Below are 18,132 nucleotides of genomic sequence, written 5' to 3'. Positions count from 1 at the left end.
TTATTCTCAAAATGATCAACAATATATATATATATATATATATATATATATACATATTTAAACGTGGCCCTAATACTCCCCAGAGCTTGGACATCAACATCATTGAAGCAGTGTGAGATCGTCTTGAGAGTGAATGGAACAAAAGGCAGCCAGTCTTCAGTTCCTATTTCCCTAAAAAAAAAGGGTAACCCAAGACATTTGCACAGCACTATAGCTAATGCCGTCACCCCGAGTGCAACTAACAAGCATGTTGGTGGTTGTGTGGTGGAGAAAAATGATAAAAATGAAACCAGACTCGTTAAACAGTGAACGGAATAATATACAGTAGTACAGTACACATCTTAGTCTGGACAGTATACATTACACTTAGTTCAAGGGGGTGTTATTTGAGGTAATGAGTATAACAAGAACATGCTGTAACAAGCTGCTTGTCGAAGTAATGTCACCCTGCACTGCTGACAAAAGTACTGAGGGTGAACCAAAACAAAAGACTCAAAGACGCTAAGAGGCCTGCAAAGGGAGACTGCAGTGTGTGATCGTATAATTGAAGCACACGCCTTTGACAAGCACAATGACACAGATTACGGCAACTGTAAGCAGCAGTTTCAAAAAAGAACAAACAAACTACTTGTTTAACTTCAGTTTTATTTACATTATATGCTTTCCAGACCTTGAATGGTGAAAGGAATTCATTCATTGCTTATAATGGTAGTATAGTGCAGACGGTCTTCCCTTGTATTTAGAATGAGCGGTTTAGTTTCATTCGTTGTCACGGTAATTATCACAGGAAAAAGTAAACATTGATAAGATTTTTAAACTAGACATATATTTAAATTAACCTAGTGTCTAATTACACATTCACAGCGACAACAGACTGTTATAACATTACAGAATTACATTGTATGTATCATTTACAGATAATACAGGCTTAGAGGAGAATAGAGGTATATACAATAGATGTGGATCGGTAGTGTTTTCTGTTTAAAGGTCCAAGAACTTGTTGCAAATTTACATTTTTCAGCAATATATTGATATTGATGGAAGATTTTCCCTCGATGTTATGCAAAGCAGCATTATTGGGACATGCAACACTAAAAGGGATACGTGATACACAGAACCTGAGAAAGACAGAGACGGTTATAAAAGGAAATAATGGCAGTCGATTATCAAAGAGAGACCCAACATGCAGCTTGTTTTAAATGAGTTACTGCAGAATGAATGTACAATATATTCTCTTTTCATTTCAGGATGTCTTGTTCTGTACTGCTTGTATCCGCGATCTCGTTCTTTCGGTCACTACCCACAGCTCGTGGCCATAGGTGAGGGTAGGGACGTAGATCGACCGGTAAATTGAGAGCTTCGCTTTTACACTCAGCTCCCTCTTCACCACGACGGACCGGTGCAGCGTCCGCATTACTGCAGCTGCAGCCCCAATCCGTCTGTCCGTCTGTCCGGACAAAGCGGATGAAAATGGATGGATGGATGGATTGTTCTGTACTGCAGATGTGGAGGGTATATACTGCTGCCTGTCTACCCTGAAATCATCTGCTTATTTTTCACCTGCCAACTTCACAGGGAGCGCACGACGTGCACTTGAGATTCCTGCCAGCTCCCACTCAGGTGACATGACTGATCAGTATGAATCACTGGGGCATTAAAATCGATGGGCTCCATCATTGGGTTCCCACTGGTAATATTTTAAATTGGGGTTAACTGGCTACATTTTTTTTCTGTCATGTGCTGATTAGGCTTATATACTAACACCTATTTGCCAGTATTCAGAGGACATCTGTCTTTCAAAATGTTGTGCAGCTGAGAGAATTAAAGCCAAATGCAAAGGCCACAGCTGAAAAATATGCATTCACAGGGAGAGCATTTACTCGTGCTATGGCCAATTAAATGTTTTGACCATTTCCAACAGAGAAGGGCAAATTTAGAATTGATAAGATGCAATTTAGCAAAAAGTTCAAGTTTTCTCATGTAGAAATGTGCACAGCCACATGTTATCTACTTTCTCTAAAACAAACAATTGTGTTCTTTTTAATACCAAAGTGAAAACTTTAAAGATGTCTTGTTTTAAGTGGCCATTGCTGTACTTCCCAAGAATTGGTGGCCATCAAATGCAACTAAATTAATTTTGAGACTACACACAAGTCCTTGTTGATGTGCGTTTTTCATGGTTCTCAAACTGCATGTGAACAGTAAAAAGGTGTACGGTGTTTTTCTCAGGACACTGAGCCTATGTGCATCTCCTTAAGCGTCAGGACTACAGGAGTCTTTTCATGCGACAGGTGTGCTTCTCTATGTGCATGGTGGCCCGGTCTGTGGAGCTCGTCAGGACATCCAGGGCTTCATCCTGGCGTTCCAGCTCAGTTTCAGCCTCCAAGGCAAGGTTCTTTAGCTGCATGAGCATCTGAAAGCACACCCACACACCACAGCACAATAAAAAGACACAACGTTTTGTGTTAATAAGAAGTAAGGCACATTAAAACAACACCACATATGGAGAGACATAGACATTGGTCCTTTCTAACGCTTAAACCATCTGATTTAAGCGTTAGAAAGGCTTGCTGTTAATTGTGCGCTGATCAGAAAGGAACAATGGAATTCACCACAATAATAGCTGTTATTCATTTTGCAGATGAAACTTGATGACACACAGAGGGGGAAGTCTTGGCTTGATTCTTGGGATCGGTGATATCATACTGGGTTTTTTCCCTCACTTTCAGTGACTTTAAGGGATATCACAACTACATGACCATGATCCAGCAACTACATATGCTGTAGTTGATGGAACAGTTTTAATATATTGTGATGTGCCAAGCAAAGCCTAATAAACACTCACCTCAAACCCTACCACTATGGTTACTTAACTGGTAGTATTTTATGCTACATGATCTGCCTCACGCACGCACGCACGCACAAACACACACACACACACACACATTATGTCATTATGTTCTCTGGCTGGTTTATGTGGACATTTCAGCTGAGCACAAAAACAGCTCGAGTTAGCAGTTTGAAAAACAGATAATATGTCAATACACACCAAGGAACAACGATATTCATTCACTCAGGTCTGTGACTTTACAATTTAAACTGAGAGGACATGACTGAATCACACCTTGCAGTTAACATTCACAAGAGCTTCGGTGTGTCATAGAAAAACAGTAAAAATGAACACTTCTTGCCGCTGTTTATATAATGGCTAGGGGACTTAAGTCATGTAGAAACCCTTCAAATCAAACATTTAGGCTAGAGCTAAAAGAAAAAATATATTAGCAAAAAAAAGTCTGAGTGTCTTGTGTATTAGGTGCGGTAACTTTGGGACTGTGCATTAGCAGCACACTCAATTTCATATTCTTACAGCATATTTTTAGCAAGTGGGAATTTCCAACCACAAACAATAATAAAACATACAAATGCTGACACCAAAAAGACTATTTGGCACGGCACTTAGGGCAGGACATGAAACTGAGTACAAGTTATCAGTACCAGTTGGCCCACAGTGATTCTAATCTTGACATGGATTACAGTAAGAGCAGGGTGTGTACAAAAGCATAGCATTAAGGCAAAACTGGCACGCTTTGAAATGTAACCCATTATCAGCCGCAGATAACATGCCATTTAAAGCACAATAGGCTAGCCAGTGATTGGCCTGGTGCTATTATTGCTATGGTGTGCTTGTTTCTTTTTTATATTATTATCCATCCATCAATCTTCTTCTGCTTATCATGAAGAAGGTTGGAGGCAGAGGAGGGGGCTGGAGCCTATCTGTCATGGGGTGAGAGGTCAGGTCAGCAGTTTACTGCAGAGCGAGACAACCGTTCACGCTCATATTCACCTCTACGTACATTTAAGAATCACCAATTGACCGAACATGCAGAGCAGTGGTTAGCACTGTTGCCTCACAGTAAGAAATTCCTGGGTTTCATTCCACTGGCTCGCTGGGGCCTTTCTGTGTGGAGGTTGCAGGTTTTCCCTGTGTACATTAGTTCTTGCCAGGAATGTTGTTAGGTCCTCAGAGATATTATGTTATATACTACTATAAGGCTGCAAGCAAATCTTAAATGGACTGGTTCTTATATAGTGTTGCTTTAATCTACTGGAGCACTCAAAGCGCTTTATACAACTTGCCTCATTCACCCATTCAAACACATTCATATAAGCACTTTTTTCTATCCCTCTATCTATAAAATTCACACTCCAATAAATGCATCCGAGAGCAACTTAGGGTCTTGCCCAAAGATACTTTGGCAAAGTGACCAAACAGCCAACCTTTAGATTAGTAGATGACCTACTCTACCTCCTGAGCTACAGCATGAAGCTATTTGTTAACCCCAACACAGTATTTGTCTATGGTGTCACTGCTGCTGTTGACAAGACATTTGTATGTTGTTGCTTCAGTTTTTGATTTGAGGAGTTGAGGGCGGTAATGATGTCATGAAAAACTTTGAGTTAATATGTTTATGTGTTAATATGTAATGCAAAGCCATCTTTGTCTGCTACATATTTCAATACTGGCACATTTGCACCATTATTAACTGTATTTGCTTGGTTTCTTCTCACTTGTAAATGTTAATATAGTTTTTTTCCTTTACATATAGTAGAGCCTTGTAGACTGAAGTCACTCATTAACTTTGATCATTTAAACATTATATGATAAAACAAAGAGCAACTTTCTGAAAGTTTTACATGAAAAATCCTGGTCTAAGCAACCTGTAATAGTGATTCACACACACATTATAAAAAAATAAAAAAATAAAACTTGCCCAAATCACGGGTCTGAATTTGCGTCACTGTGTAGGTCTTGCCACCACAGACCGTGTCTGTAACAGCATTCAGCGCTGTGAGGTTCTGAATGGAAAGACATTGTAGGTTCTGACCAAATAACTAACCGTGTTTCTTTTCCTCTCTTAAAACCAGGATGGACATTGGTTTGTGGTCTCACCAAATAACATTTTAAACATACAGGATGAAAAATAAAATAAAAAATCATTATGGTGAATTGTGGTTTGGACTGGAAACATCAAAATACGTGTTGCTGAGACTCTGGGATTATTTACAATAGCAGCTACCCCTATTTGAATCAATCCGTTCCCGGAGCACACACGGCTTTTCATTTGTGTTACTTGTCTTGTGAATACAAATATGAAACATTTTAAGGCCACGGTAGTGTAGTCATAAATTTGGGAGTCCAGCTTTTCTCACCTGTTTGAGTTCCTGGGCCTCAGCCTGACTGACAGATGGCTGGAAGACATGCACCTGCAACTGGGACAGCTCTCCAGCGGGGACCTCCAGTGGGAGCTCTGTCTCTTGGCACGTCTGCCGTAAACCTGACTCCATGGGTGGAGATGGTGAAAAAGTGCAGAGTACATATGTTGTTTATGAGGAAACCAGACAGTAAACTCAGAGTACAGCAACTGAGGCAATCAGGGTGAAGTGACTCATCAAAATACATTTCTGTCAAGGAGACACCAATAACCATGATGAAATGTTTTTACATGTGGCTGCACACTTATAAATACACAGAGGTGGAAATGCAGACCTTTACTGCCACTTAGTGGTCAAATCTATACCAGGCATGGAAACCACTGTGGAATAAGAGTGTCTTTATTTATTTTTTGATGTGTTCCTTACCTTCAGTCCAGCTTTTCCCTTCTGTGTCACGTGGCGATGAAACTGGAGTTGTCTTAAAATCTGTGTATTCGCTTGTGAACTCTATCTTCTTTTTGTACTGCATCTCTAACACGGACAAAGCCTCTGGCATCTTGGCGGACAGGAGCCTGTAACATATGTCTGGCTTCCCGATGAAACGCTGCCTGACGGTAATCTCATAGGGGCTGTGCACCCTGATTTCATCAATTTCATTTCGCTCAAATCTGTGAAGGAGCTGGCAGTTTGTGTTTCGCACCTCCAGCGAGGACACTAGCACCGACAAACATCCTGGCTTCAAGTCCGATTCTCCACCTTTGGACAGCACTGCTGGGATGCTTGTGATTAACTTATTTCTGCTGGAGCCCCTGGCTGCTGAAGAAGAAGCAGTAGCTGCAGCTCTCGCAGCATCATCGGCCTTTGCATCCTGCTGGGTCTTCCAGGGGAGTTTACCAAAAGGCCACCAGGAAGGAGACTCCAGTTCTGACAGAAGTCTGTAATACAGAGGCAGGAGGAACTGATGTTAGTCATAAATTAGGCCTTGTTATAGTTAGCCAAGCAATATAAACAAGACATGTGCAAAACTTCAATAACTAAAAATATCTTAAGATACTTGTCAGCCACGCCCAAGTCAGAGTCAATCTTCTCCAGGCCCTGCATCATATTGTCAAACTGCTCTCCCTGATGGCCAAGGACTCTGCCAGTGTCCTCCAATCTTTTCTGGGCCCCTGCCACCAGGCTGATCAGCTCTCTTCCCTTCGAAGGCTGAGCCTCAGCCCGCTGGGCTTCTGAGCTGGGAGAGAGAAGCCGCTCTCTCCAGAAATGCTCTAACACATTATAAACCACCACCCTGTTGGGCTTAAGGGAACCAAACCAATGTTTCACGTTGCCTTCTTCAAGTACTGTGAGAGTGCTGAAGATGAAACTAGATGACTCCATCTTGATCTCCACGATCCTCGAGAGACGGAAGCTTGCAAGACTCTCCTTGCTCTGGTTGGAGACGAAGCACACCGTGGTTCTCGTGAGAGAGAGGGTTCCGTTTTCCCACCGTTTCTCACTGTTGATGTAATAGGAGCCTGGCCAGCTGTGGATGGGAACGTCCCGGCTCATTGTGATGGAAGGAGATAAGACAGGTTCACCTGTCAGGGGGACAAATAGGTATCAGTTTAACATGCACATAGGTACTGCTGCAGGTTAAGATGAAATTACATCAGAAGCACTTTGTACTGAGTGATCTACGAGTCGTGATGAAGAACATACTTTCTTTTGAGTGTAATCCAGACAGCAAGATGAGCTCAGTCGAGGCGTTCACACTGGCAGCTTCAGCTCTCTAGCCAGCTGACCGCATTACGCGTGCGTCATTATAATGTTATAACCCTTTTAACGTGTTTTATATCCTCTCGGTGCAATTAAACCCACACCACATTAATCGTCAACACCGGGCTGGGCATTACGTTACCTCGTAGTCCTCTCAGTAACTCGGCTGTTTGTTGCGGAAGTGACGTCACGCTCGAGCACGGCCGTATTTACCGTCCGACTTGGGGGGGGAAAAAAACTTGCTGTCAAAAAAAAGAAGCACTATTGCGAAAATGTCTGGCGAAAAATAATGAAAGCGGCGGCGGTTTCGGCGCTTTCCAAGCGATACGAAAAACATAACGTTAATATAATGTATTAAATATATATATATGTATGTGACGTGACAAAATATAAATAGCAACGGTTTTATATGTGCGTCGTTCAGGAGTCCCAACATGCGCTAATGTGTAGCGGCTTGTCATAGTGGAAAATTGCGTTTTTCTTAGCTTAGTATCTTTTTCTAGCTTAACCAGATTTTCAAATGTGGCAGAAACGTGAGAATACGTACGCGGTGTAATGGCGAGTTAATCTTCCAGTTAGCTTTTCCCCCTCACAGTTCCCCCGCTGTCCAAACCCTGACAGCTGAGCTTGCTAAATAGCTAGCCGAGGGCTTGTTTACCATCATGGACAGGGAGGCGTACCGTAACTGCAGCAGCCTGGTCAAAATACCAAGGCAGTCATATGAACAGTTTTGGTCTTCGCATTTTGTAGATTACATTGACAAGGAGCTTAGCTATTCCAAGTTTTTCAAGAAATATCTGCTCCCCAATCACCCTTGTATGTTTTCAAGGAGATTCACAGAGGAGTGGAAGTGTAGGAAACAGTGGGTGACTGAGGATGGGAAACCTAATTTCCAGAAATTGCTGCAAGAGTTTGGTAAAACAAACATGCATTACTGTGTAAATGTCTGCAAAGATAATCTGTGATAATTCTTAATAACTGTTACTGTTTCAATCACAGATGAGACTCCAGTCCCTGTTGCAAACTGCAATGCGAAGGAGTACAATGCCAACCCCAAACAAGTCATGCCTTTTAAAGAATTTATACACTACTGGAGGGAATACATCTTGAATGGACACTCATCACCCAAAGGATGCCTCTATCTTAAAGACTGGCACATGTCAAGGTATCACAGTAATATTAATCCAAAGAAAAATGTTTACACCATTGTATGAAAAATATGTAACTATCCTTTGTAAATTTCTCCACAGGGACTTTCCAGAACATAATGTTTACACCACACCAGTGTTCTTTACTTCTGACTGGCTCAATGAATACTGGGACACCCTCGAAGTGGATGACTACCGATTTGTCTACATGGGACCTAAAGGGTCATGGTATGAAAACATTATTTCAAAAAAACCAAACAAAACATAAGCTTATATAAAATGTTTCATGATCTGACCCAGTGCACTTCCTTGTTACCAGGACACCATTCCACTCTGATGTGTTCCGTTCATACAGTTGGTCTGCAAACATCTGTGGCAGGAAGAAGTGGCTCTTGTATCCTCCAGGTCAGGAGGAGTTTTTACGAGACACTCACGGCAACCTCCCTTATGATGTTACGTCAGCTGAACTTCGAGACAGAGGCCTTTTTCCACACGCTGAAGAAGCCTGCCAACCTCTTGAAATCATTCAGGAGGCAGGAGAAATCATTTTTGTGCCTAGTGGTTGGCATCATCAAGTTTATAACCTGGTAAGAGCTGTAGAGGGATATCTACTGGTGATCTAGAGGAAAATGGTCTGCCAAGTATTATAAAAGACAAGTTGCATTTCTTACTATGAGAAGTGTTCTGTTAGACTGAATGTAAACACCAGCCACAATGTTAGGTACACGTGTTCAGCTGCTCGTTAACACAATTATCTAACTCAGTGCATTAAGGCATGTAGACATGGTCAAAATGACCTGCTGAAGTTCATATTGAGTATCAGAATTAGGGAAAAAGGCCATTTAAGTGGTTTTGAATGTGATTGTTTGTGCCATACCGGCTGGTCTTAGTATTTTAGAAACTTTTCCCAGCTTAGAGAATGCTCTGAAAAACAGAAAATATCCAGTGAGCGACAGTTCTCGATGAGGTAGCAGCAATTCAATTAACCACTCGTTAGAAACAAGTTTTGCAAGAATAGCACTTCTGCCACACCTGGCTGCCCCTGGGTGGGTCCGGGATGGGCGTGAGGTTCTGGGGGCGCTCCGTCTCTGGGCTGGGGCCCGGGCCGGGCCTCGGGGGCTTGGGTCCTGGTTGGTGTGTTGCCGGGGTTGTGGGCGGGTGGGTGCATGGGGGCCCGGCCCTGGAGCAGGGTGCCGCCGGTGCGTCGAGCCGCCTGGGGGGCTCTTCAACTGGTGAGGGGGATGGTCACATCTTGCAGGAGCTTTCTTCTCTTCAGGAACTCTCTGCAGGAGGGGGAGATACAGGAGAGGTGGAGGAAGATCTCAGCCTGGGCGTTTACCGTCTTATGTAGTCTGGAAGATGTGTGGATGGTGGGGTGGGTGCAGTTTTCTCTGTGGTGGGGTTGGGTGGACTGTCCAGGGCTCTGTGGAGCCGGAGGGCGCTACTGTACTGGGCCCCGGTCTGACGGGCCTGGGCCCCCCTTCCCTGGCGGGTCGCGAAGGGTGGGAGTGCCTACTGGGGTCAGCGGGGGAGCTGGCCCCAGGGAGGGGTTACCTGCCCCTCCCTTCCTTCCCTCCCCATCTCCAGCTGCCTCCCTCTTCCCGCTCCTCCACAACCACTCACACATGCAGGGCCTTGGAGTGGGGGTATGTCACCAGGGTGCAGAGGAGGCTACCCCCCCCCCCCCCCCCCCCCCCCCCCCCCTGTCCCCTTCTGGCTGCCTCTGCCTCAATTTTATCCCACAACTTAGACATTCACATTATTCACACTCTCATTACACATACATATAGGATCTTGGGGGTGGGCACAATCACGGAGTCCAAATTACCATCAGGGTGTATACCTCACCCCTGACGTCGTTGCCCACCTCTCAATTTTAAATACACTTAGTCATTGAGGGCTAGCAGGAGGGACCATGCGCTTACCTGCTGCTCCTTGGCAGGTAGCTCCATGCCCTCCTGGGTTTTAATTGCACCTTAGAACACATATGCATCAACACTACAATGAGCGGGTGGAGGGAGGTTTGGAGTCTTCTCCCACCCCCATTCTCTGCGGCCTGCTGGAGCGGGAGGGCTAGTAGGAGGAGTTGGCCGTCCGACTGCGGTCTGGGGTGTGGGGCCTCCCTGCTGCTGCGGAGTCGGGGTGGTCTGCCTCTCCCCACCGCAGGGAAAAGGGTAACACCACCTGGGTCTGGGTGCAATTCCCCCCTCCAGGGGCAAGGGTACCTAGACCCGGTTTGTAGAGTACGCTTGGGGAGTGTGATTGTGTGTACAGCGTCTCTTTATGTCTGTCTCCACGTTGGTTGAGTGTGGAGTGAGTGCATATGAGAGCATGAGGGTGGGAATGGATGTTTGTGTCTGTGTGTGCCTGTATGTCTGTGTCTATATGTCAGGTTGGGTATCAGACGCCACCTCTCTGGGGACACCTCAGGCCCTCCAAGGTTTGGAGGCCTATCTCCACCCACCACCACTTCCCCTGCCGGTGGCGGACTCCCTCAGGTGTCGGTGTGTTGGTGGTTCTTTGTATCTGGGGGTGGGCGTCCGGGTACACACCGGCTCACTCCTTGGCGGCCGCTTATCGGGGCCTGGGGCCTGGGGCTCGCTCGGGCCCCTTTGGAGGTGGGGTGCCCCCGGCCTCTCGGCCTGGGGCTCGGTCACTCAGGCGCAGCTGGGGGCCGGCGGAGCTCACGGGCGCGTCACTGCAACTCCCCCTGACTTCTGCTCCGCGGCTGCTGGGCGAGCCCTCATCTGGGACTCTCCTCAGCTCTTACTGGAACAGTGGCGCGGCTGCCCCTCTGTTGGTCTTCCATGGTCTCTTGTATTCTGGGGGCCTCTGGATGTCTGGAGTTTTGATCTCCTCCATACCCGCTTCACACCCTGGAGGACGGGGCTGTGGCCCCCCCACACTCCCTAGCAGATCATTACATGGAGAAACCTTTGGAATGCAAGCATGCTGATCCACACAGGTATGCACACATGGGTATTCACAGACGCGGACTAAAGCTTTCTTGGCTGCTACCTCAAAGCACACTGTGCGCTGTCTATCTTGCGTGCTGCACAATATCGTTTATTATTTAGTAAATATTGATATCTATGACTAGCTAGTTTATTGTGATGGTGCTTTGTTTTCTCTATTATTATGTTGCTCTTTGTTGTTTGCTGTCTCCTCTGTTTGTTTTTTTTGTTTGTTTGTTTTTTTTTCTCCATACAGGTGACCCAGGAGTTCTTTTTTTTTTTCTCTCTCTTCCCCCCCCTTCTCACCGTCTCTTCTCCCCTTTGGTTTTCTTTCTTTCTCTCCCCCTCTTTCTCTCATTCATTCCCCCTGTCCTATTTATTAAAAAAAAAAAAAAAAAAAAAAAAAATGACAAAGGATGAACTGAAGCTCTGCCATCACGTAATGTCGCATACTGCTGTTTCTGATGTCATTTAAAAAAAAAAAAAAAAAAAAAAAAAGAATAGCACTTCTGAACTTAAAACATGTCAGACAGGGCTACAGCAACAGAACACCATGCCTGGCTACTCCTTTGAGCTAAGAACCCTCAAAGCGGCCCGTGTGCGCAAAAGAAAACGTCACACACAACGCGCTCTGTTCAGACCCAGACCAAACAGTATTGTTTGACTGATGGCCCTTAATATAAAGACTTGTTTCGGACTTTACGTTTCCCAATTTTGCTTTAAGTTATGAAGTTATTTTGTTGTTTGCATATGGCCTAATAATTATCCTTATTGCTGTTTTAGAGAGGAGCGGTGCTTCAAAGGATAGTTGCAGATTGCTGTCAGAATCTGCAGATTATGCAGTACAAATAAAATGTTCACGTTTCTCCACCGTTGTCTTCCCAACAGTTTCACTGGATGGCCAGGAAGCGTTCTTGGGCGCTTCTCTGGCGCTGACAATTGGTGTCTGTCTTGTATCAGTGACGTAAAAGACGGATTTAATGCGACATGACCATTCAAACAGCAGTCGCTTTCTAAAACATCAGATATGTATTGGATTCAGTACCACATACGAAAATATTGGATTTGTGCTGTTCACACAGTCATACCATGATCGGATATGGGTCGCATAGGGTCAAAAAGTCAGATTTGATGCGCTTTCGCGTGCAGTGTGAACATACCCTAATAGTCTAATGGACTGGATTACTTACTACGTACTAGATGACAAGAGCCCTAATAATGTTTTTTCAAATTAGGTTTTAAACAAAATTCATGTTTTGTTTAACATTACACACATTTACAGACACACTCATGTTTCAATACAGCAGCTCTGGTTTATCTCCTCCAGTCAACATATCTTTCATAAATTTAAACCTTGTGTATATTTTTTGGTAGAAATATGGCTTTTTGCAGGAAATGATGACATCACAGTTACTCTAAGTTGTATAACACTGCGTTTTATTTATCACCAGTTTGACATATTAAAACATTCTGTTTCATACAGGAGGACACCATCTCTATTAATCATAACTGGCTAAATGGCTGCAACATTGACATCATGTGGCAGTTTCTTCAGACTGAACTGTCATCTGTTCAAAAAGAGATAAATGAGTGGAGAAACACGATGGACTCGTGGCATCAGCACTGCCAGGTACAATGCATGGAAATTTTCAGTCATGTCATTTAAATGTGCTTCTGCTCTGATCATAATAGCAATTGCTTGGTGCGTTTCATTTTAGGTAATTATGAAGGCTTGCTCCGGTATCAATTATGGAGAATTTGCCTCATTTTTGAAAATCATTGCCAACAACAGAATGGCTTTCCTTAACGCTTGTTCCTCTGGGGATTCCTCCGATTACTCACGTCATCTCTCAGAGATTCTCACCACGTTGGGACCTTACCACGCGGCCTTTGACCTACAAAGAGTAGCTCATATAATCGAATGCCTCCTGTGCAATGAAGACTTTAAGCGACTCGATCACTCAACATTGACTCTGCAGCCAGAAACAATGTTACAGCAAATTCGTAACACCATACAGTCCACAAGAGGGCAGCATCTCCTTTATCAGGAGTAATGTGTTCGGCCTCTCACCATTGTTATCGACTGGAAATAGCTTGAATGAAAAGTGCCCGTTTGCAAAAGTGCAAAAAAAAAAAAAGGATGATACATCTGTTACTGCATCTTTGGGTTGAGTTGAACTGGAATCTCAAATATTGTTTGTGAATGTCTTGCATTTGTTTTTGCACTGACAGATTAAACACATTAAATATCTGAGTTTTCTCTTTTAAATATTTATTGAATAATCACCAACACTATTTGTGTCCAGTATGAACAGAGCTGTGATAAATCTATGATAGTTCAGTGGTAAATAATACTTAAGCAAAAAATCAAAAACACACAAACTTGGGCTTTATTGCAAAAAAATAAAATAAAAAATACCCAAACATGGACCAGTGCCACACAGCTGTTAAGCAATGACAGTGTAACATACTGTACTTGAGGGTTATGTCCATGAGAAGTCTGTCAGATGTGATGCATGTCATTTTTAGGGAGCTTTAAAACATTCCCTTCAGTTACATTTCGCATCTTCAGGCCACCAGTCTGGCACGGAGGCTTCGAGTGTCACTGTAGTGTCGTCAGAAGATCTGAGCGTCAACACCTCTTTGGCGTGCGCCATGCGGATCAGACTTAGGCCCAGTTCTCCTGTCCCTGCTCTGTGCTTCCCAGCTGGCTTGCCTGACTGGGTTAACAGTGCCGTTCCTTCCTCGAGGTGTTCCACTGGAGATGACAAGCGTACTGGCATCAGGCGTTTTCGAATCACACCAGTGTGATGAGTCCTGGCTGTGAGTTCCTGGCCAATGTAACAGCCCTTGCTAAAGCTGATACCCTGCATGTAGACAAGATTGGACTCTAGTGGTAATGCAACCCCAGGAGGAAGGTCTTTGACTCCCTCAGGTAGACCTAGACAACAAAAACAGCAAAGGACACAAACATGCGTCATAAAATAAGAGTACTTTTTCAGACAAATAAATGCTTCTCAGAACCACCCCCTCCTCCTTTTGTCTGTGCTTGTCTGTCTCTTTGTTAGCAGTCTAGCATCCACAGCTTTCAAGATATCATGTTTAAATTTTGTGTGATGGTAGATTCCAATGCCACCTCGAGCCGATTTTAACTTTGGTGAGAATACAGTAAAGGTCACACCAAAACTAAAAATCAGCAAAAACTTCATATTACCCACAATTTTTTTATAGATCATTGTCAAACTTCGCAACAATATTCCAGGTCTTGGGGGACACTGAGGTTGGCTAAGCATTTGACCTCGACCTTCATTTCTCATAGCCCAAGGTCAAAGTTGACCTAGAAAAGAAATTGGAAATAAAAAACCCCATAGAGTATAACATATCATATGAAAGTGCATGGAGAGAGCTGCACGATACTTTTTTTCAATACAACACCCTATGACCTCACAACAAAAATCACACACTGCATGAATTTATCTTCATCTCAGGATCTAGCTAGCAGGTTTTTTTTTCCTGGAGCCTATCCCAGCTACGGTAGGGCGAGAGGCAATAACTAAGTAAGTAAAATGTCTTTATATAGCGCTTCTTAAAACAGGAAGTTTTTTCAAAGTGCTTCACATGGGAATAAAAGCATATCAAACAAAACAATAAACACTATAAATAGGGTATAATAGCATATCCAATAAAACAGTTTGCTACACGTGGCAGATCTGTCGCAAGCCTAACACAGAGAGACACAACTATTAACACTCATGGGCAATTTAGAATGGCCAATTAAACTAAACCCACTAACTGCATGTCTGGACTGTGGGAGGAAGCTGGAGTACCCAGAGAGAACCCAGGCAAACACGGGGAGAACAAAACTCCACACAGAAAGGCCCTGGCCAGGTGGTGGAATTGAACTCAGGACGTTCTTGCTGTGAGGCTAATCACCATGCCACCGTGCTGCCCATACGGGTAAATCTTATTTTTGTCCTTATCTGGCTAAAGATAATAGAGCATATTGTATTAAAAGCAACCTGTCCTCCCACTGTTATAAAACCCCCCCCCTCCCAAAAAAAAAAAAAAAAAAAAAAATTCAGAGCTTTAGTAAAGCCCTTGCCCTTCGGAATAAGTTGCTCTCTCTCTCCGGGTGTTCTTGTTTGTCTTTGTTCAAAGCTGGTGTCATACCTATGGCATAGCGATGTCTGTGATAGTCTTCAGTGTCTCCTTTCTGACAGGACGCAATGACTTTGAGAGGATCAACATCACTCTGTAGCACAAATCTCCAGCCCATTTGCTGAGTTCTTGGATCAGCCTCCCATGCCAGAGCTTTATCAGGGGAAGAAAGCTCAGGCTTACTGAACTCTTGACCTGGCTTGTTTTGCTGGGACAGCACAGCCCACACAGAGAGCTCTGAACAAGGGCTAATGTTGACTTTTCTGCGGAGGTTGTATACTTTCAAGTGTTTCAAGATGGAGTCCTTAATTGTGTTGTCACACTCCAGGAAAACACCGTATCCTCCTTCTGTTTCTTTTAATCTGAAAGCAAATATAACTGGATGAGTGACTCAGAAGAATGCAAAACAACATGAAAGCAAACACACGCAGATGTTTTCACTTATTTTGGTTGGGTGACCTTTGGTGGAACTTTGATGGAGCATCTGTGGTCACCCACTGTGTCTTACAGATGGGAGGGCTAATAATTCTCTCCTTATGAGAATGTAATTTTTAACAGGATTTGCTGTAACATCAAATACTGTCAAACAGAGCAAGGAGTTTTTAAACACAGCTTTACAAAGTACTACAAAGACTAGTAAAAATGCTGTTTAGATATCAAGATGAGTTATGAGTAGTGAGAACTGCAACAACTGCAACTTTTCAAAACTGGGGATATTTACAACCAGGTGTACAAGAATATCATCTTAAATAGTTTAAGGTATAGAAAACGTGGTTCACCCAACAATGTACATCAAAACTAAAAGAACATTGATCATGTGTCAGTCACTAAAAATTTGAGATGCTAATATTGCAAAATGTCTTTTTGCAGTTTATTAGAGAAGTTATATTCTATAATTTAGATGTACTCAAGTACAGCATACATGACAAACGCTTTTTAATATAGAATTTTAAAAATGGTTTCTACTTCAACCATCAACATTAGTCGTTTTTGCTTTTTAAAGTTTTATTAACATTATTTTTAGTAACAGTAAAAAATAGGCAAGTGATAAAGAAGAGCTGTTGTTGTTCCCGTGCTGAATTTTACAGCTTATTAAATAAGGGTTTGTCAGCCTGAGCTCGTTTTCTGTCATACAATTTGGTTTTTTCCGGGGTTTAAAAAAATAGAAGGAAAAAGAAAATAAGCTTATGTCGGCCAGTGTGACGCCTCGGGGAAAAAAAACGCCTTTACGTAAGCAGTAAGCAGACACACCCTCTTGATAACGCGTTTACTGAATGCACTTATAAGCGTTTGAACAGTGCTCTAAGTTTGCTCTTACCTGTACAATATGATGTCATATAGTGTCCTTCCTTGCACGTTTAGCATGTGTGCGTATAAAGCTCTGTGTTCAGGCTCATCCAGCACCGCCATGTCATTGGTTATAATACCTTGGAGAAACGCGCTCGTGTCTTGTCCCTGAATTTTCAGCAGGCTCCTGTGCGGAAGGTAATAGCACACAAATTGCCCCTGGGAGTGTTTAGGATTACCGGTGTCCTGGCTGTACCTCCTGACACGGATCCCAGCTGGAGCTAACACACTTGAGAGAAGGGTTACACACAAACCTCCGGGTTTTTTCCTGGCGTAAACACCGAGCCCGGAGGCGGACGCCAGCACTCCCCGAGCAAAGCACAAAACCCCCATGATGTACAGTGGCACGGGAGTGTACTGAGTCGTAAAAAGACTGCCTACTCCACTAAAAACGACAGTGGACAGCTAAATACCAAGGATATCACAGCGTACTCTGCACAAACAGCTCCATTTTGAAATCCCACAATGCATTGCTCGATAGCACGTGTGTGTCAGTGAGCGATATTTGATCCGGTCGTTTTCTCGTGAGGTATGGGACGCTTATTGATAGAATAAAAGCTCTCCTACTATCTCTTTATAAATAGTTATCAGATTGTAAAACATAAAAACGACACACAGAACAGCAAAGCAGCAAAAATCAAAGTTATTAAAGTTGCTTGTTTGCGAGTTTTTTGCATATTCCTCAGTAATGATATCATTTTCAAATTTTGAGTGATAGGTAGACAACAAGAACAGCTCGAGCTGATTTAATTTTGTCAAACGTCTCACCAAATGTAAAAATAATCAGTAAAAACTTTGTATTACACACATTTTTTTTATTACAATCTTCAAACTTTACAAAGGCCTTGAGGGACATGAGTACCTAGGTTGGCTAAATATATGACAGATAGTGCTCAAGGTCAAAATCGACTTTGAAAATAAAATGTAAAGAAACCATATTGAGTAATATAGCATATGAAAGGGCATGGAGAGAGCTGTACAACCCTCTGTAGAATGACACCATAACAGGCTGATACCAGTTTGTAATAAAAACATCAAAGTTTTAGTCTAGGCCAGGGGTGTTGAACTCCAGGCCTCGAGGGCCGGTGTCCTGCAGGTTTTAGATCTCACTCTGGGTCAACACACCTGAATCAAGTGATCAGTTCATTACCAGCCTCTGGAGAACTTCAAGACATGTTGAGGAGGTAATTTATCCATTTAAATCACCTGTGTTGGATCAAGGACACATCTAAAAACCTGCAGGACACCGGCCCTCGAGGCCTGGAGTTCGACACATGTGGTCTAGGCCTTGGCCTTCAGGGGGAGTAACGCTCTGTGAATGTTCTTGTTTTAATACTATCGTGGTGCTGTGAATCTGTAAGTCAGCGGAGTAGCCAGCTCCCACATTGTGATGTTGATCTTTCATTAGCTGTGATTTTATAAGACAACAGATTAAAATAATTAAATGTAGGGCAACTAATATTATTTGGGCAAATGGAATGAGAGATAGTCTGAAAATTTCCTATATGTACCTTAATAGATGCATATGCACAGTCTGTAGAGCTTAAGGTTTG

The 18,132-nt window shown here is 43.3% G+C and overlaps 3 protein-coding genes across 6 annotated transcripts; 1 reads left to right on the top strand and 2 right to left on the bottom strand.

Annotated features, from left to right (window-relative positions):
• Positions 1 to 631: 631 nt before the first annotated feature.
• On the bottom strand, positions 632 to 7,582 carry snap47 (synaptosome associated protein 47). Of its 4 annotated transcripts, none has more exons than XM_085438375.1 (5): positions 7,520 to 7,582; positions 6,269 to 6,794; positions 5,641 to 6,149; positions 5,212 to 5,336; positions 632 to 2,413 (listed from the first exon to the last, which is right to left on the bottom strand). In XM_085438375.1, exons 2-5 carry the CDS (start codon positions 6,763 to 6,765, stop codon positions 2,267 to 2,269), a joined length of 1,278 nt encoding a protein of 425 aa, XP_085294501.1. In that variant the 5' UTR covers positions 6,766 to 6,794; positions 7,520 to 7,582; the 3' UTR covers positions 632 to 2,266. The 4 variants fall into 4 exon arrangements, with proteins under 4 accessions (XP_085294501.1, XP_085294500.1, XP_085294499.1 ...); XM_085438374.1 differs by lacking the exon at positions 7,520 to 7,582 and adding an exon at positions 7,115 to 7,172; XM_085438373.1 differs by lacking the exon at positions 7,520 to 7,582 and adding an exon at positions 6,916 to 6,973.
• Positions 7,583 to 7,628: 46 nt separating this feature from the next.
• On the top strand, positions 7,629 to 13,328 carry jmjd4 (jumonji domain containing 4). Its single transcript, XM_085438372.1, has 6 exons — positions 7,629 to 7,887; positions 7,972 to 8,137; positions 8,223 to 8,348; positions 8,440 to 8,707; positions 12,558 to 12,704; positions 12,793 to 13,328. The coding sequence occupies exons 1-6, from the start codon at positions 7,635 to 7,637 to the stop codon at positions 13,126 to 13,128; spliced, it is 1,296 nt and encodes a 431-aa protein (XP_085294498.1). The 5' UTR covers positions 7,629 to 7,634; the 3' UTR covers positions 13,129 to 13,328.
• A 113-nt stretch (positions 13,329 to 13,441) lies between these two features.
• Positions 13,442 to 17,049, bottom strand: iba57 (iron-sulfur cluster assembly factor IBA57). The gene is made up of 3 exons (XM_085438377.1): positions 16,551 to 17,049; positions 15,245 to 15,594; positions 13,442 to 14,015 (listed from the first exon to the last, which is right to left on the bottom strand). The coding sequence occupies exons 1-3, from the start codon at positions 16,910 to 16,912 to the stop codon at positions 13,624 to 13,626; spliced, it is 1,104 nt and encodes a 367-aa protein (XP_085294503.1). The 5' UTR covers positions 16,913 to 17,049; the 3' UTR covers positions 13,442 to 13,623.
• Positions 17,050 to 18,132: the final 1,083 nt, after the last annotated feature.

This window comes from Copadichromis virginalis, linkage group LG18 (genome assembly GCF_057382275.1).
Source record: "Copadichromis virginalis isolate Kocher_CV1m ecotype Utaka linkage group LG18, C_Virginalis_male_GT1.1, whole genome shotgun sequence".
Taxonomy (NCBI): Eukaryota; Metazoa; Chordata; class Actinopteri; order Cichliformes; family Cichlidae; genus Copadichromis; species Copadichromis virginalis.
This window is presented reverse-complemented; position numbering and strand designations above follow the sequence as displayed.